Source organism: Polyodon spathula, chromosome 51 (assembly GCF_017654505.1).
Source record: "Polyodon spathula isolate WHYD16114869_AA chromosome 51, ASM1765450v1, whole genome shotgun sequence".
NCBI classification, from domain to species: domain Eukaryota; kingdom Metazoa; phylum Chordata; class Actinopteri; order Acipenseriformes; family Polyodontidae; genus Polyodon; species Polyodon spathula.
In genome coordinates this window covers 391,082-416,081 of record NC_054584.1, presented here as the reverse complement: position 1 = coordinate 416,081, position 25,000 = coordinate 391,082, and the positions used below count along the sequence as shown (strand labels likewise).

General features: G+C 48.3%; 2 protein-coding genes across 3 annotated transcripts; both read left to right on the top strand.

Annotated features, from left to right (window-relative positions):
* The first annotated feature begins 478 nt into the window (after positions 1-478).
* Positions 479-1,661, top strand: LOC121306927 (uncharacterized protein C1orf189-like). Its single transcript, XM_041238952.1, has 3 exons — positions 479-639; positions 1,010-1,124; positions 1,576-1,661. The coding sequence occupies exons 1-3, from the start codon at positions 484-486 to the stop codon at positions 1,659-1,661; spliced, it is 357 nt and encodes a 118-aa protein (XP_041094886.1). The 5' UTR covers positions 479-483.
* Positions 1,662-14,898: 13,237 nt separating this feature from the next.
* Positions 14,899-24,881, top strand: LOC121306981 (tropomyosin alpha-3 chain-like). Of its 2 annotated transcripts, XM_041239033.1 has the most exons (6): positions 14,899-15,148; positions 15,929-16,054; positions 22,581-22,714; positions 23,199-23,316; positions 23,452-23,522; positions 24,695-24,881. In XM_041239033.1, the coding sequence occupies exons 1-6, from the start codon at positions 15,035-15,037 to the stop codon at positions 24,864-24,866; spliced, it is 735 nt and encodes a 244-aa protein (XP_041094967.1). In that variant the 5' UTR covers positions 14,899-15,034; the 3' UTR covers positions 24,867-24,881. The 2 variants fall into 2 exon arrangements, with proteins under 2 accessions (XP_041094967.1, XP_041094968.1); XM_041239034.1 differs by lacking the exons at positions 14,899-15,148; positions 15,929-16,054 and adding an exon at positions 18,786-19,264.
* Positions 24,882-25,000: the final 119 nt, after the last annotated feature.

Here is a 25,000-nt window from a genome sequence, read left to right as displayed (position 1 = left end):
AGTCTCATTATTAAACTCCTAGTGAAAGCAGGACTGGATCACACTGCTGTGCAGCGGGAGTCTGATTATTAAACTCCTAGTGAAAGCAGGACTGGATCACACTGCTGTGCAGCGGGAGTCTGATTATTAAACTCCTAGTGAAAGCAGGACTGGATCACACTGCTGTGCAGCGGGAGTCTCATTATTAAACTCCTAGTGAAAGCAGGACTGGATCACACTGCTGTGCAGCGGGAGTCTGATTATTAAACTCCTAGTGAAAGCAGGACTGGATCATGTGCAGCGGGAGTCTGATTATTAAACTCCTAGTGAAAGCAGGACTGGATCACACTGCTGTGCAGCGGGAGTCTCATTATTAAACTCCTAGTGAAAGCAGGACTGGATCACACTGCTGTGCAGCGGGAGTCTCATTATTAAACTCCTAGTGAAACCAGGACTGGATTACGGTGCTGTGCAGCGGGAGTCTGATTGTAGGTGAAGGGCTTCATGCTGGTCTCTTCTCTTCTGATCCCCAGAGTGAAGGAGCTGAGGCTCAAGGCGGAGTCTGTGACTCGGGGGCAGGTCAGCCCGGGCAGCAGGAGAGCCCGGGAAAGCGTGGAGCTCGGCAGGGAGCTGGCATGTGCGGGCAAGACTCTGACCCTGGTAAGTGAGAGAGGGGCAGCGACTGGACCAGGCTGCACTATACACACACAGAGACAGAGACACACAGACAGACACACACACACACACACACACACACACACACACACACACACACACACACACAGACAGACATACACACAGAGAGACAGAGACACACACGGAGAGACAGAGACACATACACGCACACACTGCTGTGGTTTAAACGTGTGGAAGGCTTCTTTGCTGACAAGCGGAGTATGAGAGCTCCACTCTCACTGATATTATTAGAAGTGTAGCTTCAGCTATAGGCTCCAATGGGGGGGGGGGGTGTTTATAACTCTCCACTCTGATTGGCTCCCCTCTCTCTCTTTCTCTCCCTCTCTCTCTGCAGGTGCGCAGAGCTGCTTTGCAGGAAATGCTGGAACTTGAGCTCCAGCAGCACAGTGAAGCGCTGAGCCGCGCAGGCAAGGCTTTCTACAACCAGCGTCGTTCGAAAAAGATTGTTGGTCAAACCACAAATTTGTCCCCGCACCTGTGCCCACGGGCCCACCCCCCCCCCCCCTTAGCCGAGCGCGAGCCTCTAATTTTGAAGGTAGAAGTTGAACCTGCTTCCTTACACTTTACACTGTGATTCTCCCTGTCTCCTCTATCAGTGGTACAGCTCACCTCGTGTCTTCTATCAGTTCATATGTCAGGTTGTCTCTTTTTCTATATAGAAATATATATGCATGTTCATTTGCACAGCACAATTATTATACATACAGTCCAATAATAACAAATACAATGAAATAATTTAAAAACGTGTTTGTTTTTTTATTTTAAAAAACACCCAAAGTGTCACACCAAAAATAACTAGAACCCGCAGCCCTTGAGAGAGCAGAGGGCTGAAGAATGACTTCGATACAAATCTCTCTCTGCGTCCTTTTTCCCTGTTTCATTTTACCGTCCCATTCTCAGTGTCTTCTTGCCTGTCTCTGAGCTCCACGTGTCTGGAGAACCCTAAATCCCAGGCAGCCTGCCTCGACTGCATTCAGATCGTGTGACAGAGTGACCTTTCAACACAGCCACCCCAACACCTTTGTCCGTGCAGGGGCTAGCAGAGTGGAAACGCCACGCTGTCCAGGCTCTGGAGCAGAATGATGGAGACAGTCCCCGGCAGACAGGATTCTCCAGACCAGCTCGAAGCAGCTCAGAGATTTTTAAATGATATGAAACTCAGAGTAGGAGGAGCAACAGCAACCGTGAACCGCTGAGAACGAGTGAAGGTAAAAAACAAACAAAACATAAAACAGTGAATAAATTAAGGCAGCCGTGTGAAGCATTGCTTCAGCAGACCCCCGTTATCTGCCGTGTGTGTGTGTGTGTGCGTGCGTGCGTGCGTGCGTGCGTGCGTGCGTGTGTGTGATGGTCATGTCTTATTGCCTGTGTGTGTTTTGATTGGATCCAGCTTCTTGCGGGAGGAGGGTCTTTCTGTGTTCGTTACCCTCCAAGCAGTTCAGCAAGACGTCACCTTAAATCGTATCCCTGCAAAGACATGACAGCACGGTTTTACTTACGAGGCAACCCCTTGTAAAACAAACACCCCTCTCTGTCCTTTACCAGACCTCTCTGTGCTTTACCAGACCTCCCTGTGCTTTACAATGCTTCCCTATGCTTTACCAGACCTCTCTGTGCTTTACAATGCTTCCCTGTGCTTTACCAGACCTCTCTGTGCTTTACAATGCTGGGTGAGATAAAAGATCTAACTGAGGTTCGTAAATTCTGTACGCTTTATTTTTATTTATTTTTTAAATGATGTCTGGATCCTAAAAAATTCTAGGGGATGCAGAAACAAACAAAAAAAGCACCTCTAGGGGGCGGTAGTGCACAGCAGGATCACCTCTAGGGGGCGGTAGTGCACAGCAGGATCACCTCTAGGGGGCGGTAGTGCACAGCAGGATGAATCTTTTCCCCGCAAGCTCTTTACTTGCTCTCTGCCGATTCGTTTGAGGATGCAGGTAATGCTGTACAGGACCTCCCCCCCCAGGTGCTCTCATCCTGTGCTGGCAGGTAACGCTGTACAGACCTGGTCTTGCTGCTGTCGGGGTCACTGGGGCGGATTTTGCTTCTCCTCCTTCTTTTCTTCTTCTTTTGGGGGTTCAGGAAAGCCGCACAGTTTCCTGAACAAAAAAAAAACACAAAAGTTTCACGAGATGTTGCCATCACTTACCTGCTTTGCCATGTTTTTAATATGCTTTACCAGACTTCTCTGTGCTTTACAATGCTTCCCTGTGTTTTACCAGACCTCTCTGTGCTTTACAATGCTTCCCTGTGTTTTACCAGACCTCTCTGTGCTTTACAATGCTTCCCTGTGTTTTACCAGACCTCTCTGTGCTTTACAATGCTTCCCTGTGTTTTACCAGACCTCTCTGTGCTTTACAATGCTTCCCTATGCTTTACCAGACCTCTCTGTGCTTTACAATGCTTCCCTGTGCTTTACCAGACCTCTCTGTGCTTTACAATGCTTGCCTATGCTTTACCAGACCTCTCTGTGCTTTACAATGCTTCCCTTTGCTTTACCAGACCTCTCTGTGCTTTACAATGCTTCCCTGTGCTTTACCAGACCTCTCTGTGCTTTACAATGCTTCCCTATGCTTTCCCATCCCTCTCTGTAATTTACAATGCCGGCCTATGCTCAGGTGATATACTGCAGTCGCGGAGATGGGGGGGAGGGGGGTGACACTCTACCTGGATTCCGGGTTCGTCTTGCCTACGAGATTGCAGATGTTCGGAACGATTTCCAGTTGAGTTTTGAGGTTGTTGATCATCCCCTCCAGATTCTGCCTGTCTGACTCCAGCTGGCCTGGGAGAGAAACACAGGTTTTACTGGAGACACTGGGAGAGAAACACAGGTTTTACTGGAGACACTGGGAGAGAAACACAGGTTTTACTGGAGACATTGGGAGAGAAACACAGGTTTTACTGGAGACACTGGGAGAGAAACACAAGTTTTACTGGAGACATTGGGAGAGAAACACAGGTTTTACTGGAGACACTGGGTGAGACGTTCCGTGTGTTTATAATTCTCATGGGCTTGGCGTTGCTTTAAGTAAAAGGGGCGTGATCCCAGGACCAGCAGGTTCAAATCCTGGCTCAGCTGTGTGTGTGACGCAGGAAAACCAGCCGGTAAGACAAACAGCAGCTATAGTGGCAGTTGCGCCCTGAGCTGAGAGACAGGTCTCACCAGCTCCCACAGTGACAGCAGCAGCACACAGCCCTGCCTCCTCTCTCATTGTTCACCTGCCAGGGCACATAACTAACTTGTTTTTCTGGTTTGATCTTTTGATCACGCAATGTCCCTTTTAAAGTTATTTTGAGGCAGACGACTCTGTTTCTTAATTGAACTCTCCTGGGGAAAAGTGCCAATTGAGCACGGGTGGGGGGGTGGAAGATAGAACATTTCTCTCTCTCCCGTAACTTGAATGAGATTCTGTTTCATTGATAATATATTTAAAAGTCTTTATTTTTTAATTCAAATTGAAGAGGAGTCTCGGGGCTCTAGCGATTAGAGAAAGGGGGGGGGATTGTTACCCCAGGAGGGTCAAATCACAGCTCAGCCACTGACTCCCTGTGTGTGTGTGTGTGTGTGTGTGTGTGTGACCCTGAGCAAGTCACTTCACCTCCTTGTGCTCCGTCCTTTGGACGAGACGTGAAACAAACGAGGTCCTATTGGAAGAGACTCTGCAGCAGCAGCAGCAGCAGTTGTTGAAATCAGGGCGAGGCTCGTTGGTGTGGATCGGGGCTGGTTCTCCATTCACAGCGAATTCACAAACAGCTGCCTGGGTTTGTGGTGCTTTTCTGAGACCCTGCAGAGCGCAGTGATCAACACAGACCCAAGCAGCTGCTTCTGAATCCACTGTGAATGGTGAGTCAGCCCGAATGACCCTCACCTGTCCGGACAATGGAACGATCCGGCCCTGGGTTGTGAACATGCAAGGTGCCCAGGCGACTCTGTGTGCACGCGAACAGCTTGGGGGCAATTCCGAAACCCGCACCCACCCAATGCATTCTGGGATGTGTAGTCCCGCTCTGAGGTGTGTAAACCGTACCAGAATGCATTGGGGGGGGAGGTTACAGTTCAAATGCCTGAACTGTCCCTCAAACAGCCCTCGTGCACAGAGTCCTCTGGCAGCTCTAGAGACGTGAACCACATACTTCATAGAAACTCTCACCCTTAACTTTCTTCAGCTCTTCCTCGTCCATTCCTAACTTGCTCATCAATTCATTCTGTTAAAAAAAAGAGAGAAGCTCAGAGTAAATAAACAAGTCCTGTGCTTTACCAGACCTCTCTGTATAGGGAAGCATTGTAAACACAGAGAGGTCTGGGAAAGCATAGGGAAGCATTGTAAAGCACAGAGAGGTCTGGTAAAGCACAGGGAAGCATTGTAAAGCACAGAGAGGTCTGGTAAAGCACAGGGAAGCATTGTAAAGCACAGAGAGGTCTGGTAAAGCACAGGGAAGGTAAGCATTGTAAAGCACAGAGAGGTCTGGTAAAGCACAGGGAAGCATTGTAAAGCACAGAGAGGTCTGGTAAAGCATAGGGAAGCATTGTAAAGCACAGAGAGGTCTGGTAAAGCACAGGGAAGCATTGTAAAGCACAGAGAGGTCTGGTAAAGCATAGGGAAGCATTGTAAAGCACAGAGAGGTCTGGTAAAGCACAGGGAAGCATTGTAAAGCACAGAGAGGTCTGGTAAAGCACAGGGAAGCATTGTAAAGCACAGAGAGGTCTGGTAAAGCACAGGGAAGCATTGTAAAGCACAGAGAGGTCTGGTAAAGCACAGGGAAGCATTGTATAACCATGGGAAAAGCAAGTGGGGAGAAACCGCAAACTTAGTGTGCAATCGTAGCGCCTACGCTCACAGTGCAGTGGCAGCGTGATGGAGTGCTGTAAGGGCGTTTGTGTGAGTGAGTGAGTCACTCATGTATCTCTTCTCGTCCTACCTTCTCTGTTTGGCAGCCCTCCAGCTCCATGATCTTCTTCTTCATCTCCTCGTTCTCCACCTGCCACTTCATCTCCAGCTCCGTGATGAAGCGCTTCTGCTGCGTGGCAGCTTCGTTCAGCTGCTCGTTCTTCCCTTGCAGCTCCTTGGCGTCCAGCTCCGTCTCGCTCAGCCGCATCTCCAACTCGGTGACAGCGGTGGCCAGCTCCCTCGCCTCCATCGTGCGCATGTACAGGGTCCCGAGCGCCGACACTAACGCCACGATCACCAGCGCCACCACGCACGGAAAAGCCTTCATTGCAAGTGGGGAGGCTGTCGGATTCACAAAGGGGTTAATAATAATAATAATAATAATAATAATAATAATAATAACAACAACAACAACAGAAAATGAAAAACAAGTGGTAATAATTGGAAAAAAAATCCAAGTTTTGAAAATATATATTTTTTAAAAAATCAATGTGCGTGTAAAGATGTACACAAAAGGTTTAAGAGATTAAAAAATATTCAATTTTCAGGATGTTTCAGGGGGGGGAGCCCTTCTTCAGCTGTTTCAAAAGAAAACTCAAAGCCGTCAACGTGCAACTGTTCAACATTTAGAGATTAGAGATTAAAAAAAAAAAAAAAAAAAAAAAAAAAAAAAAAAAAAAAAAAAAAAAAAAAAAAAAAAAAAAAAAAAAACTGATGCTTACCAAAATAAGCAAAATCAAAAAGAAAAACAAAATTCCTAACAATGTGAATAATTCATCTCTCGTTGATTTTTCATTTTCAGTTATTCACATTTTTAAATACCTACCTAGATAACCTTTAAAAATGTTGTTTTATTTCTTTTTCTTTGAAGGCTATGGGTTTGTAATTAAAAAAAAGGAAAAACAGAAATGCTTCTCAAAACCGCTTAAATAAACAAAGATACAATTAATAATAATAATAATAATAATAATAATAATAATAATAATAATAATAATAATAATAATCCTACTTCTTGTTCTGTATTCAGGTACAGAGTGATTGCAGCACTTCACCTGCTTCACTGTCTACCAAGAGACACTGATTTCCTTCTTCCGAGTAGCACGTTCCCTCCCTCCCTCTCTCTCCCCCCCCCTCCCTCTGTCCCTCCCTCCCTCTCCTCCCTATCTCTCTCTCTCTCTCTCTCTCTCTCTCTCTCTCCCCCCCCCCTCTCTCTCTCTCTCTCTCTCTCACAGTGTGTTTCTATTTTGGTGCAGGTGTGTCTCTCAGGTAAGTTTGCTGCACAAAAAAAAAAAAAAAACAGAAAAAAACAGGTCAGTTCTGGTGTGGATTGTGTGGGGCTGTGGAGGGTCCAGAGAAACATGGTACACCCCGCAGAGAAACATGGTACACCCCACCAAAATTTGGTAAGATATTGAGAAAGAAGTCTAGTTGAAATATAAACCATGGTTAACTATGCAGGGCTGGGAATGAGACTCCTACTGCACAGCAGAGACACCCAGTCCAGGACTGGGAATCAGACTCCTATTGCACAGCAGAGACACCCAGTCCAGGACTGGGAATCAGACTCCTATTGCACAGCAGAGACACCCAGTCCAAGACTGGGAATCAGACTCCTATTGCATAGCAGAGACACCCAGTCCAGGACTGGGAATCAGACTCCTATTGCACAGCAGAGACACCCTGACCAGGACTGGGAATCAGACTCCTATTGCACAGCAGAGACACCCAGTCCAGGACTGGGAATCAGACTCCTACTGCACAGCAGAGACACCCAGTCCAGGTTTTACTGCTACCAGCTTGATCAGCCCCAGTGTGTCTAGCTAACAAGCTCAGGTGTGTCTGATTATTAAACTCCTAGTGAAAGCAGGACTGGATCTCACTGCTGTGCAGCGGGAGTCTCATTATTAAACTCCTAGTGAAAGCAGGACTGGATCACACTGCTGTGCAGCGGGAGTCTCATTATTAAACTCCTAGTGAAAGCAGGACTGGATCACACTGTTGTGCAGCGGGAGTCTGATTATTAAACTCCTAGTGAAACCAGGACTGGATCACACTGTTGTGCAGCGGGAGTCTGATTATTAAACTCCTAGTGAAAGCAGGACTGGATCACACTGCTGTGCAGCGGGAGTCACTGTTTCCAGTGCAAATGTATCTCCTTAAACTGATTGAAAGGGTTGATAAAGAAGCTGAAGGGAGAGGCAGCGGGACCGGGCTGACAGGGAGCTGCAAATCTATTTTTAGCTTTAGTTTTTGTCACCAGTGTGAACCCGAATGTCCTGTTTCGTTCTGTCCCCCCCCCCCCCCCCCCCCCCCCCGCTTACCTGTAATGAGCCACCGCCTTCATCAGAAATCTTTTTAAATCTTTCAAAAAGATTAGACTAAGACAACACCTCATACCGGGTAACCATGGCAAAGCTGCACAGTCATATTACAAGTCCAACCACTAATGTACTTCATTCTAGAAGAAAGTAATCACTAATGTACTTCATTCTAGAAGAAAGTAATCACTAATGTACTTCATTCTAGAAGAAAGTAATCACTAATGTACTTCATTCTAGAAGAAAGTAATCACTAATGTACTTCATTCTAGAAGAAAGTAATCACTAATGTACTTCATATATGTATATATCTATAGGGGTGGTAGATTGGGATTATGTTAAGCACTATATTTATGTTTGCCACATTCTTCACGCTGACTAGCAGGAAGTCAATGAAGGCAGGCTTGTTGTTTGCGGCTGACTCGCCCTTCTGGTATTTTTTTGTTCTGTGTAAAGTTTCCTCCTCACCGTTGTGAAGGAAACAGGATTCTCATGGTTACACAACACTGTCCAGCTCTGCTATTTGCATAACAAATACAAAGGGACATTAACCTTTGAAAAACTTCCCTTAGTTACAGCACAGCAGAGTGTAATACAGCACAGTGAAAGCACTGTAAAGCACAGAGAGGGCTGGTAAAGCACAGAGAAGCATTGTAAAGCACAGAGAGGTCTGGTAAAGCATAGGGAAGCATTGTAAAGCACAGAGAGGTCTGGTAAAGCACAGGGAAGCATTGTAAAGCACAGAGAGGTCTGGTAAAGCATAGGGAAGCATTGTAAAGCACAGAGAGGTCTGGTAAAGCATAGGGAAGCATTGTAAAGCACAGAGAGGTCTGGTAAAGCACAGGGAAGCATTGTAAAGCACAGAGAGGTCTGGTAAAGAATAGGGAAGCATTGTAAAGCACAGAGGGGTCTGGTAAAGCACAGAGAGGTCTGGTAAAGCGTATTAAACAAACAAGGTAAGCAGAGGTCAAACATGCTGAATTCCAGAGCAAATTTACGACAGTGGAACTTTTATAAGGGAGTTTACATCCGTGCATAAACTGCATGGAGTCCGGGCAATACTTCCATAAAACGAGATGCGAAATGCCCTTTGCGCAACACTTTTATGATGATTGCCTTTCTGAGTGACCAGGAACTGATAACTGCGATTCAGGAGCTTCTCGCTGCCAGAGGGCGTTGCATCGTGTCGCACCTGCCTGTGAGGGACCGGCTGCAGCGCGGTGGCTTTAGTTATTCATTCATTCATTTGAAATCGCAGACCAGCGCAAGTCAAGGGAGATTTAACTGATACAGCTGATGTGGCTTTTAAAATATATATATATGATGGACTGGGTTTAATAAAAAAAAAAAAAAAACCCAGAAAACTCGTTGTTAATTAGGCGCTTCGTCTTTTAAAGCGAGGTCAGTGTGCAGTACCAAACTCAGCCTTTAGAGGTGCTGTGCGTTGAAAGCAACATCATCGGCTGTGTGTGTGCTTTGAGGTCGTGCAAAAACAACCCGGCAGCCTGCAGGGCAACAAGAACCACAGAGACGCACATTATTAAACGTGCGCGGAAGCGCTAAAAACTTTTGTGTGCTCGGTCTCATATATATAGAAGAGACTACGCCATCTAGTGGACGGACCAGGCGTTGCGGTTACTCTTTTACAATTATATTTAAAGCAGCCCCTTAGAACCTGTCAGCACTGTATTAAACAAACAAGGTAAGCAGAGGTCAAACATGCTGAATTCCAGAGCAAATTTACGACAGTGGAACTTTTATAAGGGAGTTTACATCCGTGCATAAACTGCATGGAGTCCGGGCAATACTTCCATAAAACGAGATGCGAAATGCCCTTTGCGCAACACTTTTATGATGATTGCCTTTCTGAGTGACCAGGAACTGATAACTGCGATTCAGGAGCTTCTCGCTGCCAGAGGGCGTTGCATCGTGTCGCACCTGCCTGTGAGGGACCAGCTGCAGCGCGGTGGCTTTAGTTATTCATTCATTCATTTGAAATCGCAGACCAGCGCAAGTCTTCCCTAGCTTTAACTGATACAGCTGATGTGCTTTTAAAATATATATATATATGATGGACTGGGTTTAATAAAAAAAAAAAAAAAACCCTTTAAACCTCTCTGTGCTTTACAATGCTTCCCTCTTTTAAAGCGACCTCTCTGTGCTTTACCAAACTCAGCCTTTAGAGGTGCTGTGCGTTGAAAGCAACATCATCGGCTGTGTGTGTGCTTTACAGGCTTCCCTATGCTTTACCACACCCTCTGCAGCTTTACAATGCTTCAAGCTTTACAGAGACGCTCTGTGCTTTACAACGCTGCCCTATGCTTTACCAGACCTTTCTGTGCTTTACAATGCTTCCCTATGCTTTACTACGCCTCTCTGTGGACAATGCTTCCCTTGCGGTTACTCTTTTACAATTATATTTAAAGCATGCCTTAGAACCTGTCAGCACTGTACCTCTCTGTGCTTTACAATGCTTCCCAGTGCTTTACCAGACCTCTCTGTGCTTTACAATGCTTCCCTATGCTTTACCAGACCTCTCTGTGCTTTACAATGCTTCCCTATGCTTTACCAGACCTCTCTGTGCTTTACAATGCTTCCCTATGCTTTACCAGACCTCTCTGTGCTTTACAATGCTTCCCTATGCTTTACCAGACCTCTCTGTGCTTTACAATGCTTCCCTGTGCTTTACCAGACCTCTCTGTGCTTTACAATGCTTCCCTATGCTTTACCAGACCTCTCTGTGCTTTACAATGCTTCCCTATGCTTTACCAGACCTCTCTGTGCTTTACAATGCTTCCCTATGCTTTACCAGACCTCTCTGTGCTTTACAATGCTTCCCTATGCTTTACCAGACCTCTCTGTGCTTTACAATGCTTCCCTATGCTTTACCAGACCTCTCTGTGCTTTACAATGCTTCCCTATGCTTTACCAGACCTCTCTGTGTGCTTTACAATGCTTCCCTATGCTTTACCAGACCTCTCTGTGCTTTACAATGCTTCCCTATGCTTTACCAGACCTCTCTGTGCTTTACAATGCTTCCCTATGCTTTACCAGACCTCTCTGTGCTTTACAATGCTTCCCTATGCTTTACCAGACCTCTCTGTGCTTTACAATGCTTCCCTATGCTTGCTCATGCTTCCACTGTGCTTTGCTGCACTGTGGTATGTAAACTTTTATAAGGGAGTTAATTGGCATTGCCTTAACGATTGAATAAAGTGAGTGAACACAGGGGTCGTTAGTTTCATGCACACTTTGTCCTTCACGGCCCATCTCTGTACGCGTCCTCGTTTGCGATGTTCCCTCATTAGACCGGCCTCCCTCGTTAACCTTGCCCGTCCCTGCCCCGGGCACTGTCAATGTCGATGTATTGACAGGGACTGACTGGAGCAAACCGCACTCCCCGAAAACTCATCTACCACGGAGCGCCGCTTCTGTCCGTTTCAATCTCTGTCAGAAGAGACCGTCGTCATAGCAACCGCGAACAACGCCCCACGGTTTCAGTAATGAAGAGTTTAGATAACCAGTCCCAGACTGGGGGCTAAAAAAAACAGACAGGATCAATAAATCAATCAAGATATTAATATTGATCCAATAAATGTGTTATAAGTGCAAGCCAGAGGGGCTGCTGGATCAATATCTCAGTTAATTAGTGGGAACGGGACCATGTGCTGTGGTCTGAGTTCATTGTGGGGGGGGGATTCTGCTGGGCTCTGTATAAATATGGGGACTGGAGGGGGGTACTGTCACACAGAGAGAGTCTCTGACACACACACACACAGCGAGGCCAGCGCGGATCACAGACTGACTGAGCGACCATCCTGCAGAGCTGAGAACGGCAGGTAAGACTTTTAAATTAAAAAACTTTCAGATTAAAACTTCTGAGTCTGGTTTTCACAGACACTGATGAAGGCACTGGAGCCCAGCCGCTGCTCTGCTTCACTCAGTTTAGTTTCAGTAACACTGATGAAGGCACTAGAGCCCAAACGCTGCTCTGCTTGACTCAGTTTAGTTTCAGTAACACTGATGAAGGCACTGGAGCCCAGACGCTGCTCTGCTTGACTCAGTTTAGTTTCAGTAACACTGATGAAGGCACTGGAGCCCAAACGCTGCTCTGCTTGACTCAGTTTAGTTTCAGTAACACTGATGAAGACACTGGAGCCCAAACGCTGCTCTGCTTGACTCAGTTTAGTTTCAGTAACACTGATGAAGGCACTGGAGCCCAAACGCTGCTCTGCTTGACTCAGTTTAGTTTCAGTAACACTGATGAAGGCACTGGAGCCCAGACGCTGCTCTGCTTGACTCAGTTTAGTTTCAGTAACACTGATGAAAGCACTGGAGCCCAAACGCTGCTCTGCGTGACTCAGTTTTTCATAGTTTTAAAATTCTGATTAAGGCTGACGTGTGTGCTGCTGTTTTTCAGTTCCGTACAGTGAACTAAAAAAAAAAAAAAAAAAAAAAAAACCACACACATTTTTTTTTTTAAATCTGTTTAACCTTTTCAGTATCTGGGGGATTTCCTAAAAACTGCTGCAAGAAACGTTTCAAACCCTTTTTCAGATGAGTTGATTTAACCCTTTCGCTTCCGGACGCAGCCCGCTCTGTTCTCGCAGTACCGCAATCTTCTCCGTGCCAGTCTGTGTCGTTCGGGAGGGTCCCTGGCAGTCCGGCTCCACTCCCTCACTCAAGAAAGAAAGCAACACCAGTGTTTCTCGGGTACAGTACAGCCCGCCTCTCTGTTTCAGCCGACGCTTGTAAAAGATTTTAATTTGCGCTGGTTATATTATACACTGAGAGGGGTTTACCAGGGTTTGGTTTTATTAATATGCTTTACCAGACCTCTCTGTGCTTTACAATGCTTCCCTGTGCTTTACCAGACCTCTCTGTGCTTTACAATGCTTCCCTATGCTTTACCAGACCTCTCTGTGCTTTACAATGCTTCCCTATGCTTTACCAGACCTCTCTGTGCTTTACAATGCTTCCCTATGCTTTACCAGACCTCTCTGTGCTTTACAATGCTTCCCTATGCTTTCCCATCCCTCTCTGTGCTTTACAATGCTTCCCTATGCTTTACCAGACCTCTCTGTGCTTTACAATGCTTCCCTATGCTTTCCCATCCCTCTCTGTGCCGGTGTGTTCCCGTGCTGTCCCTGTGCTTGCCGGTGTGTCCCCGTGCTGTCCTGTGCTTGCCGGTGTGTCCCCGTGCTGTCCCTGTGCTTGCCGGTGTGTTCCCGTGCTGTCCCTGTGCTTGCCGGTGTGTCCCCGTGCTGTCCCTGTGCTTGCCGGTGTGTCCCCGTGCTGTCCTGTGCTTGCCGGTGTGTCCCCGTGCTGTCCTGTGCTTGTCGGTGTGTCCCCGTGCTGTCCCCGTGCTTGTCGGTGTGTCCCCGTGCTGTCCCCGTGCTTGCTCACACTGCGCTGTGAGGCTCAGTCTCCTCTCTTTGTTTTTTCGCAGGGCTGCTCCTCTCCTCGCTCTGTGGGCTCTCACAGACCGGCCTGGTTCTGTCTGATATGTTTGATATTAGGTTGTTTTATTCAAAAACCAACTAAATATCAGACATATTCCTACAGCACCGCGGCGCAGACAGCAAGCAAACCCAGCGCACTGACAACAGAGCAGGGAGGTAAAGAACAAGCCTGCGAGTGGAGCAGTGTGTGAGTGGAGCTGTGTGTGAGTGCAGCAGTGTGTGTGTAGAGCAGTGTGTGTGTAGAGCAGTGTGTGTGTAGAGCAGTGTGTGTTGAGCTGTGTGTGTGTGGAGCAGTGCATGAGTGGAGCAGTGTGTGAGTGGAGCAGTGTGTGTCGAGCTGTGTGTGTGTGGAGCAGTGTGTGAGTGGAGCAGTGTGTGAGTGGAGCAGTGTGTGTCGAGCTGTGTGTGTGTGGAGCAGTGTGTGTGTAGAGCAGTGTGTGAGTGGAGGAGTGTGTGTGTGTGGAGCAGTGTGTGTCGAGCTGTGTGTGAGTGGAGCTGTGTGTGTGTGTGGAGCAGTGTGTGTGGAGCAGTGTGTGAGTGGAGCAGTGTGTGTGTGTGTGTGTGAGCAGTGTGTGTGAGTGGAGCAGTGTGTGAGTGGAGCAGTGTGTGTGTAGCAGTGTGTGTGTAGCAGTGTGTGTGTGGAGCAGTGTGTGTGTAGCAGTGTGTGTGTTGAGCTGTAGAGTGTCCAGATCGTCGCGTTGCTTTCATTTTCATGCTCACCCTGTTCTGGTATTTTGCTGCCCGTCACAAATAAAGGTTTGGATTTGATTGACGTCTCCATGTCATTTATTGAAACCCTGTATCAGCTCTGTATGAACTACATAAAATTACAAACACAATGAGAAGCATTAGAAAACATTAAGGCTGTATAAGCAAAAATGAACTCATTTGGGACCCCCCCCCCCTCTCTCCCCCTCTCCTCCTCTCCCTCTCCCCCCCCCCCTCTCCCCCCCTCCCTGGGGGCAGGGCGACGAGTTGGTGACAGCATGCCACACAAACACTTGCTGCGCAGCAATGACTGGGATGCTGGCAATGCGAGGGCAGGGTATTAATAATTGTCATTTGGCTGACATTGTCAAGGGGATTGCAGAGGGCTGTGAGGGGGTCTGTGAAAGAACCCTGGCCTCCTCCACTGGACTGGATCCGAGACCCAACCATCTTCAGCGACCCTCGATTCATTCTCTTATTAGCAGCTCCGAACAGCGCTCTGCTGCTCGGCCTGGGTTCACTGACTGCACAAGTTTCGTTGGAGGGGGGGGTGGAGGGGGGGAGGGGTGGGGGGGGTCTCTTATTTACTCCCCCCCACCTCCCCCCACCCCCACCCCCCCTTGTGAAGAAGAAGAGAGAAGAAAGTTCTTCTTATTTACTCATTCATTCAAAGTTACAGCACCCGACTTGCATTGTGAGCTGTGGGAGTGACAGCAAGGGACAGCTGCCCCAGCGCTCCCCAAATACGGCACTAGCGCCTTTTTGGAAGGGGGGGGGGGTCTGCATAGACTGGGACGGGAGAGAGAGGCTGGGAGGCTGGGAGGGGAGGGTATAAATAACACTAGCCCAGGAGAGAGGTTGCTTTTTCTCACTTTAGACCCAAGCTCCCTGTCTCTCCTCCTCGCCGGTTAGATCTCTCTCTCTCTCTCGTTCTTTCGTTTCTCAAGGAGCACAGACACGCACACACCACCCCGCCGCGATGGAAGCCATCAAGAAGAAGATGCAGATGCTGAAGCTGGACAAGGAGAGCGCTCTGGACCGTGCGGAGCAGGCAGAGGCAGACAAGAAAGCAGCCGAGGACAGGAGCAAGCAGGTGGGCAGGACCGGCGGGCCGGGGGGGGTGGGGGGGCCGGGGTGGTAGGGTCCCCCTCCCATGCCCCGAGCCTCCCAGGTCGCTAATCTCTTTCCCCAGAAACTATGGTCCTCAAGTTTAGGTCCAGTCGGTCCCGTGGCCACGACGACACACCTCACGCACGTGTGTGAGACCCTGAGCGAGTCGCTTCACCTCCTTGTGCTCCGTCCTTCGGACGAGACGCAAAACAAACGAGGTCCCCCGTCTCTATAAATCGCTCTGGATAAAAGCCTCTCTGCTCAATGACTCATTAATAATTAAGAGCATTTGTGATGTTTCAATTATGAACTGGAGTCTCAATGATATTAAATGTGTTCCTCCCTCTGCGTCTCCCTGTCCCCATGTCTGTCTCCCTGTCTGTCTCCCTGTCCCCATGTCTGTGTGTCTCCCTGTCCCCGTGTCTGTGTGTCTCCCTGTCTGTCTCCCTGTCCCTGTGTGTGTGTGTCTCCCTGTCTGTCTCCCTGTCCCTGTGTGTGTGTGTCTCCCTGTGTGTCTCCCTGTCCCCGTGTCTGTGTGTCTCCCTGTCTGTCTCCCTGTCCCTGTGTGTGTGTGTCTCCCTGTGTGTCTCCCTGTCCCCGTGTGTGTGTGTCTCCCTGTCTGTCTCCCTGTCCCTGTGTGTGTGTGTCTCCCTGTCTGTCTCCCTGTCCCCGTGTGTGTGTGTCTCCCTGTCTGTCTCCCTGTCCCTGTGTGTGTCTGTCTCCCTGTCTCCCTGTGTGTCTCCCTGTCCCCGTGTGTGTGCAGCTGGAGGACGAGCTGCTGGCCATGCAGAAGAAGCTGAAAGGGACAGAGGATGAGCTGGACAAATACTCAGAGGCACTGAAGGACGCGCAGGAGAAACTGGAGCTGGCTGAGAAGAAGGCTGCTGATGTGAGTGAAGAGCACCCTGCACCCTGCACCCTACACCGTGAACCCTGCACAGTATACACTGCACCCTACACTGTGAACCCTGCACACTGCACCCTGCACACTGCATCCTACACAGCATACACTGCACACTGCACCATGAACCTTGAACCATACACCCTAAACCCTGTACACTGCACCCTGCACCCTACACCGTGAACCCTGCACAGTATACACTGCACCCTACACTGTGAACCCTGCACACTGCACCCTGCACACTGCACACTGCACCATGAACCTTGAACCATACACCCTAAACCCTGCACCCTGCACCCTACACCGTGAACCCTGCACAGTATACACTGCACCCTACACTGTGAATCCTGTACACTGCACCCTGCACACTGCACACTGCACCATGAACCTTGAACCATACACCCTAAACCCTGCACCCTGCACCCTACACCGTGAGCCCTGCACAGTATACACTGCACCCTGCACACTGCACACTGCACCATGAACCTTGAACCATACACCCTAAACCCTGTACACTGCACCCTGCACCCTGTACACTACACCCTGTACACTGCCCCCTACACAGAGAGACACTTTACATTGAATGACAGAACAGACTCCCCCCCCCAGCTGTCCGACGCTCCCGCAGAATTTAGCAATGATGCCACCCGAGTCGCATTCCCGTCCCGTCGTGGCTGATTCGTGCCTCTGCGATGAGGTATTTGATTTTTAAATAAATCACACGTCAGCGCGACCTGTCCTCTGTCAGAGTGACGTGGGATTCGAGGCTCCCTCTGCTTCACCGTGCTTTGCAATGCTTGCCTGTGCTTTTAGCCGCTAGGGTAACCTTTTATAAAGGCATTTCTGGAACAAAAACAAACAGACATATGAACTTATAAAGTTTATTTCAGTGTTTCTGAAGCGAGAGCTGCTGTGTTATAATAGATACGGCCGTGTAGGAGTGAATAGGACACGCAAACCCGTGCAAAAAATAAAAAAATAAAAATTATAAAACTGTATAGCAGGACCACAGCCGTGTAAACACAATACCAGGCCGACTTGCATCTTTATTTTGTGCGAGGGTCACTTAACGACACGAGCTGACACACGCTCTCCAACGCGAAGACGCGCACAGCCCAGCCCGTTTCACATTGTTACCGAATCCATTAGGAGCCGGAGCAGCGCTCCTGCCTTTGTTTGGGAAAGAAGACTCCACAGAGAGCTTTATAATTAGCATCTGACCCCCCCCAAAAAAAACTCTTTCCATAGCCTCAGTGCGTGACGACAGCTGAGTCAACCCGAACGATAAGACCCGTCCCTCTTACCTCGCCTCTATTATTAGCGCTAGCATTGCTGTCGCTGGTTCCGCTTCTTTAAAGGAGCTCCGGGTCTGAGAGTCCACTTGGACTAACCTAGTTCTACCGACGTCATCGCCGGCTCTCCCTTTGAAGCAAAACAAACCCTTTCTCCACTCTTACTAGCATGGGCAACGTGACATCGGTCCCGCTCACCTATAAAAGGACAGCTCTCGTCACATTTGTGTTTGTCGCTACATTATCAAAGGCCTTGAAGAACATAAGAAAGGGTTACAAACGAGAGGAGCCCATTCGGCCCATCTTGCTTGTTTGGGTTTGCAGTAGTTTATTGATCCCAGAATCTCATCAAGCAGCTTCTCGAAGGATCCCAGGGTGTTGCTTCAACAGCATTACTGGGGAGTCGGTTCCAGACCCTCACGATTCTCTGTGTAAAAAAGTGCCTCTTATTTTCTGTTCTTTGTCCCCTTTGTCTTTACTTTACTGGAGCGCTAAACTAAGTTTAAAAAACTCTCAACTCTCATCAACGCGACTCTATCGTTAAACACGATTTGAACTCAGTCCTGACATTAAAAGCTTCATTTTGGATGTTCAAAGTGTCTCCTCGATTATCTAGGAAACACCGCCCTCTGGTGGGCAACAGAGGCAGCGCGGCTGCAGACTTCAACCGCGTCAAGCGCATTATTCAAGATCGTGCATTATTGTAGTGTCTGTGAATTGACATTTTTGTTATTGTCGGAGCAGTGTGATCCAGTCCTGGTTTCACTGTGAGTTTAATAATCAGACACACCTGAGCTTGTTGCCTAGACACGCTGGGGCTGATCAAGCTGCTAGTGAAACCTGGCCTGGGTGACGATGCTATGCAATAGGAGTCTAGGGTGTGATGTCACTCCACGGCTAGTAGGGGCCAGTGCTTCCCAGCTAATCACCAGCATGCTGTCAGTGTGGTCTGGTCGAGGTCCAGTATGTATGAATGTGTGTGTGTGTGTGTGTGTGTGTGTGTGTGTTCTTCTTTCTTGTGCAATACGGGACGGGCGCGAATCCAAGCAATGACACAACTTCTGAGGGTGCAGCATTGTCTGGAAACCTGCGAAAGAAACCTGCAGGCTGACATTCCTGAGAGAGAGAGAGAGAGAGAGAGAGAGAGAGAGAGAGAGAGAGAGAGAGAGAGAGAGAGCTTTTCTGATGTTTCTGACAAAATCCCTTCTTCAAATGTGGAGAAAAAAACTGTTTAGTAAACTTGTTATTTTTTTTTACAATCATGTAAACGAAAGAAACGAGACAATATATACAATACGATATACCGCGTTAGCGCATAGAAATACCGCGCATGCTAAATGATGGCGATCCGCGTAAATATCGCGGGGGGGGGGGGGTATACGTCACATCCGTTCAAGCCGGGGCAGGGCGGAGCAGGCAGGAAGCTGCCCGACCCAAAAAAAGGAAGGAAGGAAGGAATGCAAGTGTAGCGAGGAGCGATTGAGAGAGAAAACTTTAAAACTTCAAATCAAACACAAACGCGCAGCAATCCGAGAGAGAAACCGAGAGAAAGCGCGCTGCTTCTGCACAAAACTGAAATTAAAGACATTTCGGCATCATCAGAAACTTAATGCAGAGCGGCGTGTCTCTGCAGCATTCACACTTTAAAAAAACCAAAAAGTATCTGGCTTACAAAGAGCGGGACACACAGCTCGCAAACACGGGGATATACTGGAAAGACTAGCTCGATTACAGACTTCAAAAAAAGAGAAACGCACAGAGAGAGACACGAACCATGGCCGGACTGAACAGCATAGAAGCGGTCAAGAGAAAAATCAAAGTTTTGCAGCAGCAAGCGGACGAGGCGGAGGAGAGAGCCGAGACTCTGCAGCGGCAGGTGGAAGTAGAGAAGCAGGCGAGAGAGCAGGTAACCGACCCCCCTTCACAATATAAATATTATAATTAATAATAATAATAATAATAATAATAATAATAATAATGCATGTGCGCGGAAGCGGAGCTGTGCCCCTCCAGTACCGGAGCGCAGTCGCGCTGTTTGATCGGGTCTGCTTTACACTGCGCTTCCCAGTTTCAGTTGTAATGCTGATAAACGTGTACGTGTACGTGGAGTGGGAAATGCATTGATTTGGTGTTCATTTAATTCAAGACTCGCTTGGGAGTCTCTCGTGTGACCCGTAGACGTTTTGTTTGACTCTTTTGAAGTCGGTTTTGTAGAGCTCAATGTGTGTTTTAGTTTCATGATTAATTCTGATCTGTGTGTATTAATTTTATAGGCGTGGCGCTACTTCTGCTAAACGCAGGGAACACGCTGCAGCACGACCCCCCCCCCCCCCCCCCCCCCCCCCCAAAAAAAAGGAAGTTAGGCGATCTTCTGCTGCGATTAGGAAGTGGAAACGAGACTGCTGCTGCATTAAAAACCCCGATGCTGAATGAACTCGTTTTGTTTTGTAGCGCGAAGTCTGTTTCAGATCAGAATAATAACAGCCCTGGTGTTTTGTGAGCGGGATGCGGCTCGGTTCTTTTGGTTCTGCTCGTTCTCATGCATGCCCTGTGGGTGCGGCGGTGCCAGTCCTGGGCCGGCTCTCTGCACGCTTGCAACGCCCCCGAGAGCAGCGCACGGAGAGGAGGGTTGCAGCGAAGCTGTTGGAGAGGGGAGGGGAGGGCATCGCAATCCCGGGGAGGGTGGGGGGTTGCATCGGAAGCTGGGTGTGTTTGTGTGGGGGTTGCATCGCAATCCCGAAGCTGTTGTGTGTGTTTGTGTGGGGGTTGCATCGCAATCCCGAAGCTGTTGTGTGTGTTTGTGTGGGGGTTGCATCGCAATCCCGAAGCTGTTGTGTGGGGGGGGGGTGTTTAATCGGATTGTGTCGATCGGTGGAACGGCCGCGTCGTGAGGATTCGAGACGCTTCTTCTTCACAATGCGACACTGTCGCGCTGTTCCATTCCGGTGTCGCGCTCAATTTGTCCTGCCTCGCAAAATGTTCCTTGCTTTGCGTACTGCGCATGTCCGCGCTATTTTCACCCCCCCCACCCCCCCCCCCCCCCCCCCCCCCCCCCCCCCCCCCCCCCCCCCCCCCCCCCCCCCCCCCCCCCCCCCCCCCCCCCCCCCCCTGTGAATTGTGATGATGCTGTTTGATAGTTTAAAAATAAGAAATTATATTACATTAATTTACTTCTCTGATAGATATACAGATAAATATATATATATAGATTGAGGGATATATAGATTGAGGGATAGATATAGATAGACAGAGAGATATAGAGATAGAGATGCAGATGGATAGAGATAGATAGATAGATAGAGAGACAGATAGACAGAGATATAGATGGATGTGGTAATCTTTTCAAACTGCTGTCTCTAAGCACAGAGATGAATTGCTGGATTGTTTTAACTTGACCCGAAAGTAAATATCGTTTACAGCTGCAGACTCCATTTTTCTGGTATGTTGTTACCGGTGCAGTGTTGTAAAGTGGTACGTCGTCCCAATCTTGACCCGTGTCAGAAAGTGGCACTGCTGTCAGTGATAGAGGTGCAATCATTTCTCAAACACACGAGGGGCCTTTATCATTAAGTATAGGCTTTTTTTTTGCAAACCATTAATTAAACATTATCTGATTAAACGTAATCGCTCTCTATTTTTTTAACTGCGTTCAGCTGAGTAGGATTTACATCATTCCAAACCTGCAGCTGTTTATTGAATCCCTGTGCCTTACTGAACCTGCAAAGCTGCATCGAGTCCCTGTGCAAACACACACACACGGAGAATCACACAGCAAACAAGCAGAGTCCTATTGGAAACTCTGCAGCAGACTCCCTGTGCGCGTGTGTGTGTGTGAGAGTCTGAGCGAGTCGCTTCACCTCCTTGTGCTCCGTCCTTCGGACGAGACGTGAAACAAGCGAGGTCCTATTGGAAGAGACTCTGCAGCAGCAGCAGGAGTTGATGAAGCAGAGTTCACCCCCCTGGTCTGGAAGAGACTCTGCTGAATGACTCATTAATAATAATAATAATAATAATAATAGGGAGGTTTTGGTGCTACACTGTGCTCTAAATCATCCGCTCAGACAATATAAGGGGAGTCTCCTTGTCTTGTGTGTTTGGTTCTCGTGCCTCTGGGCGGAGCAGTGCTTGTTTGAAACTCTCTCCTTGTCTTGTGTGTTTGGTTCTCGTGCCTCTGGCCGGAGCAGTGCTTGTTTGAAACGCTCTCCTTGTCTTGTGTGTTTGGTTCTCGTGCCTCTGGGCGGAGCAGTGCTTGTTTGAAACGCTCTCCTTGTCTTGTGTGTTTGGTTCTTGTGCCTCTGGGCGGAGCAGTGCTTGTTTCTTCCTGCGCTCTGCTCCTCTGTCTCTGCAGCCCACAGAGGTTGCAAAACTGGTCTGAAGCAAACGAGCCGACAGCGATGTGTTGAGACACGAAACACAGCTTCTGTGCGCAGTGAGGAGAGAGAGACTCACACACTAGCCCTGCTGCTGCTGCACCCAGTCCTGGGGTTCAGAGCTCCCCTCAATGAAGTCTATTATTATTAATATTGCAATGATCAGGAGCCAGGAGTTTGAGCAGGGTTAGAAACTCACACTAGCCCTGCTGCTGCTGCTGCTGCTGCACCCAGTCCTGGGGTTCAGAGCTCCCCTCAATGAAGTCTAGTATTATTAATATTGCAATGATCAGGAGCCAGGAGTTTGAGCAGGGTTAGAAACTCACACTAGCCCTGCTGCTGCTGCACCCAGTCCTGGGGTTCAGAGCTCCCCTCAATGAAGTCTATTATTATTAATATTGCAATGATCAGGAGGCAGGAGTTTGAGCAGGGTTAGAAACTCACACTAGCCCTGCTGCTGCTGCTGCTGCACCCAGTCCTGGGTAAAAAAAAAAGAAAAGATTGCTTGTTTGCTGAAACTGGTGCCTGGGGGCTAGATCTGCGTGAGTTTGGAGTCTGTGATATTTTTGCGTTCCGCTCCACAGCTTTGCTGCTGTTTCATGCAAGTCAGTGGGACCCTCGGTTGCTGGACAGCTGTCTCATTTTGGGACGGATTGCTCCCAGTGACCTGCAGGTGCTCCACTAGACGTGCTTTGCCGGTTCTGTTTTTATTTTGGGATTCAGCCCCCCCTCGCAGTAGACGGTCGGTCTTGACCCGGTTGACGCACACACACTCGCACACACCTGTATATTGGTGTGACCCCGCCCCCCCACACCTGTATATTGACGTGTCTCTCCCCCCCCCCCCTTCAGGCTGAGGCTGAGGTTGCCTCTCTGAATCGGCGCATTCAGCTGGTAGAGGAGGAGCTGGACCGAGCCCAGGAGCGCCTCGCCACAGCGCTGCAGAAACTGGAGGAGGCAGAGAAGGTAGCGGACGAGAGCGAGAGGTCAGTGTGTCCCTTTCTCTGTGTGTGTGTGTGTGTGTGTGTCAGTCTCTCTCTCTCAGGGATATGATATGAAGGTGATTGAGAACCAGGCTGGGTGTACTGGGAGTGTGTGTGTCTCTTGTCTGTGTTTGTATTTTAACTCGCCCTGCTGCTCTCTCCCCACGTCTGCTCTCTCTCTCTCTCTCTCTCTCTCTCTCTCTCTCTCTCTCTCTCTCTCTCTCTCTCTCTCTCTCTCTCTCTCTCTCTCCTGAAGGTGATTGAGAACCAGGCTGGGTGTACTGGGAGTGTGTGTGTCTCTTGTCTGTGTTTGTATTTTAACTCGCCCCCCTCTCTCTCTCTCTCTCTCTCAGGGGTATGAAGGTGATTGAGAACCAGGCTGGGTGTACTGGGAGTGTGTGTGTCTCTTGTCTGTGTTTGTATTTTAACTCGCTCTCTCTCTCTCTCTCTCTCTCTCTCTCTCTCTCTCTCTCTCTCTCTCTCTCAGGGGTATGAAGGTGATTGAGAATCGCGCCCTGAAGGACGAGGAGAAGATGGAGCTGCAGGAGATCCAGCTGAAAGAGGCCAAGCACATCGCAGAGGAGGCCGACCGCAAGTATGAGGAGGTGAGGCGGAGGGGAGCGCACTGAGGAGAGACAAGCAAGCGGCACGTCGCGTGTGTCGTGACGGAAGTGTGTCGCTGTAGCCCAAGTTCTGATTGCCCCTCTCTCTTTCCTCTCCTCTCTCCTCTCTCTGTCCAGGTGGCCCGTAAGCTTGTGATCATTGAGGGTGATTTGGAGCGCACTGAGGAGAGAGCTGAGGTGGCTGAATCGTGAGTATTGCACCAGCACCCTCTCCCATCTCCCCCCTACCCCTCTCCCATCTCCCCCCTACCCCTCTCCCCTTACTCCTACCCCAGGCGACTCACACAGGTGTTACAGGGCAGCGCAGGGTTACAATGCAGAATCCAATATGAACTTCATGTATAAATATTGATAACACTGCTAGAATACAATATAACACTGAACTAGGATGCCGTGTATAATAATAACACTGCTAGAATACAATATGAACTAGGATGCTGTGTATAATAATAACTGCTAGAATACAATATGAACTAGGATGCTGTGTATAATAATAACACTGCTAGAATGCCAATAATAACACTGAACTAGGATGCCGTGTATAATAATAACACTGCTAGAATACAATATGAACTAGGATGCCGTGTATAATAATAACACTGCTAGAATACAATATGAACTAGGATGCCGTGTATAATAATAACACTGCTAGAATACAATATGAACTAGGATGCTGTGTATAATAATAACACTGCTAGAATACAATATGAACTAGGATGCCGTGTATAATAATAACACTGCTAGAATACAATATGAACTAGGATGCCGTGTATAATAATAACACTGCTAGAATACAATATGAACTAGGATGCCGTGTATAATAATAACACTGCTAGAATCCAATATGAACTAGGATGCCGTGTATAATAATAACACTGCTAGAATCCAATATGAACTAGGATGCTGTGTATAATAATAACACTGCTAGAATCCAATATGAACTAGGATGCTGTGTATAATAATAACACTGCTAGAATACAATATGAACTAGGATGCTGTGTATAATAATAACACTGCTAGAATACAATATGAACTAGGATGCCGTGTATAATAATAACACTGCTAGAATACAATATGAACTAGGATGCTGTGTATAATAATAACACTGCTAGAATACAATATGAACTAGGATGCTATTCATTCAGGGAGCCTGGTTATTCTGATGAAAGCCAGTTTATAACATCATCAACATGCGTGTGTGTGATTTTTTTTTTTATTTGATTTTCTCCCTTCTCCCTGTCTCATTGCATGCTGCGTTTTGAACATTGACCCATGTCCTGCCCCCCCCCCACCCCCCTCATCTAAACGCCTCCTCCTCCTCCATCATCATCATCTTGCACGTCATGTGATCCACTAACAGCAAAGCCAGGATGTATGAGGAACAGCTGAGAGGATTCGACCAATCATTGAAGTCCCTCCAGGCATCTGAGGACAAGGTAGAGCCTTCCTGTAGCAGACTATACCACTTTGCATTCAGGGGTGGGGGTGTCCACTGTACCACTTGTTTTCAGGGGGTGGAGGGGTATTTTTAATAGACATGTGCTGTGGAACATCAGAGTTACAAACAGATTCATTTTATTATTGTGCTGGAGGTCTCCGCAGAAATCAGGGACTGGCAGTCAGGGCGAGGCTCGCTGGTGTGGATCGGGGCTGGTTCACCATTCAC

Excerpts from the sequence above, each read along its gene's own strand:
- LOC121306927 (XM_041238952.1), top strand. The coding sequence starts at position 484 with ATGCTGGTCTCTTCTCTTCTGATCCCCAGAGTGAAGGAGCTGAGGCTC. Across the intron at positions 640-1,009 it reads CGGGCAAGACTCTGACCCTG|GTGCGCAGAGCTGCTTTGCA; the intron begins GTAAGTGAGAGA and ends CTCTCTCTGCAG. Across the intron at positions 1,125-1,575 it reads TCGTTCGAAAAAGATTGTTG|TGTCTTCTTGCCTGTCTCTG; the intron begins GTCAAACCACAA and ends TCCCATTCTCAG.
- LOC121306981 (XM_041239033.1), top strand. The coding sequence starts at position 15,035 with ATGGAAGCCATCAAGAAGAAGATGCAGATGCTGAAGCTGGACAAGGAG. Across the intron at positions 22,715-23,198 it reads GTAGCGGACGAGAGCGAGAG|GGGTATGAAGGTGATTGAGA; the intron begins GTCAGTGTGTCC and ends TCTCTCTCTCAG. Across the intron at positions 23,523-24,694 it reads AGAGCTGAGGTGGCTGAATC|CAAAGCCAGGATGTATGAGG; the intron begins GTGAGTATTGCA and ends ATCCACTAACAG.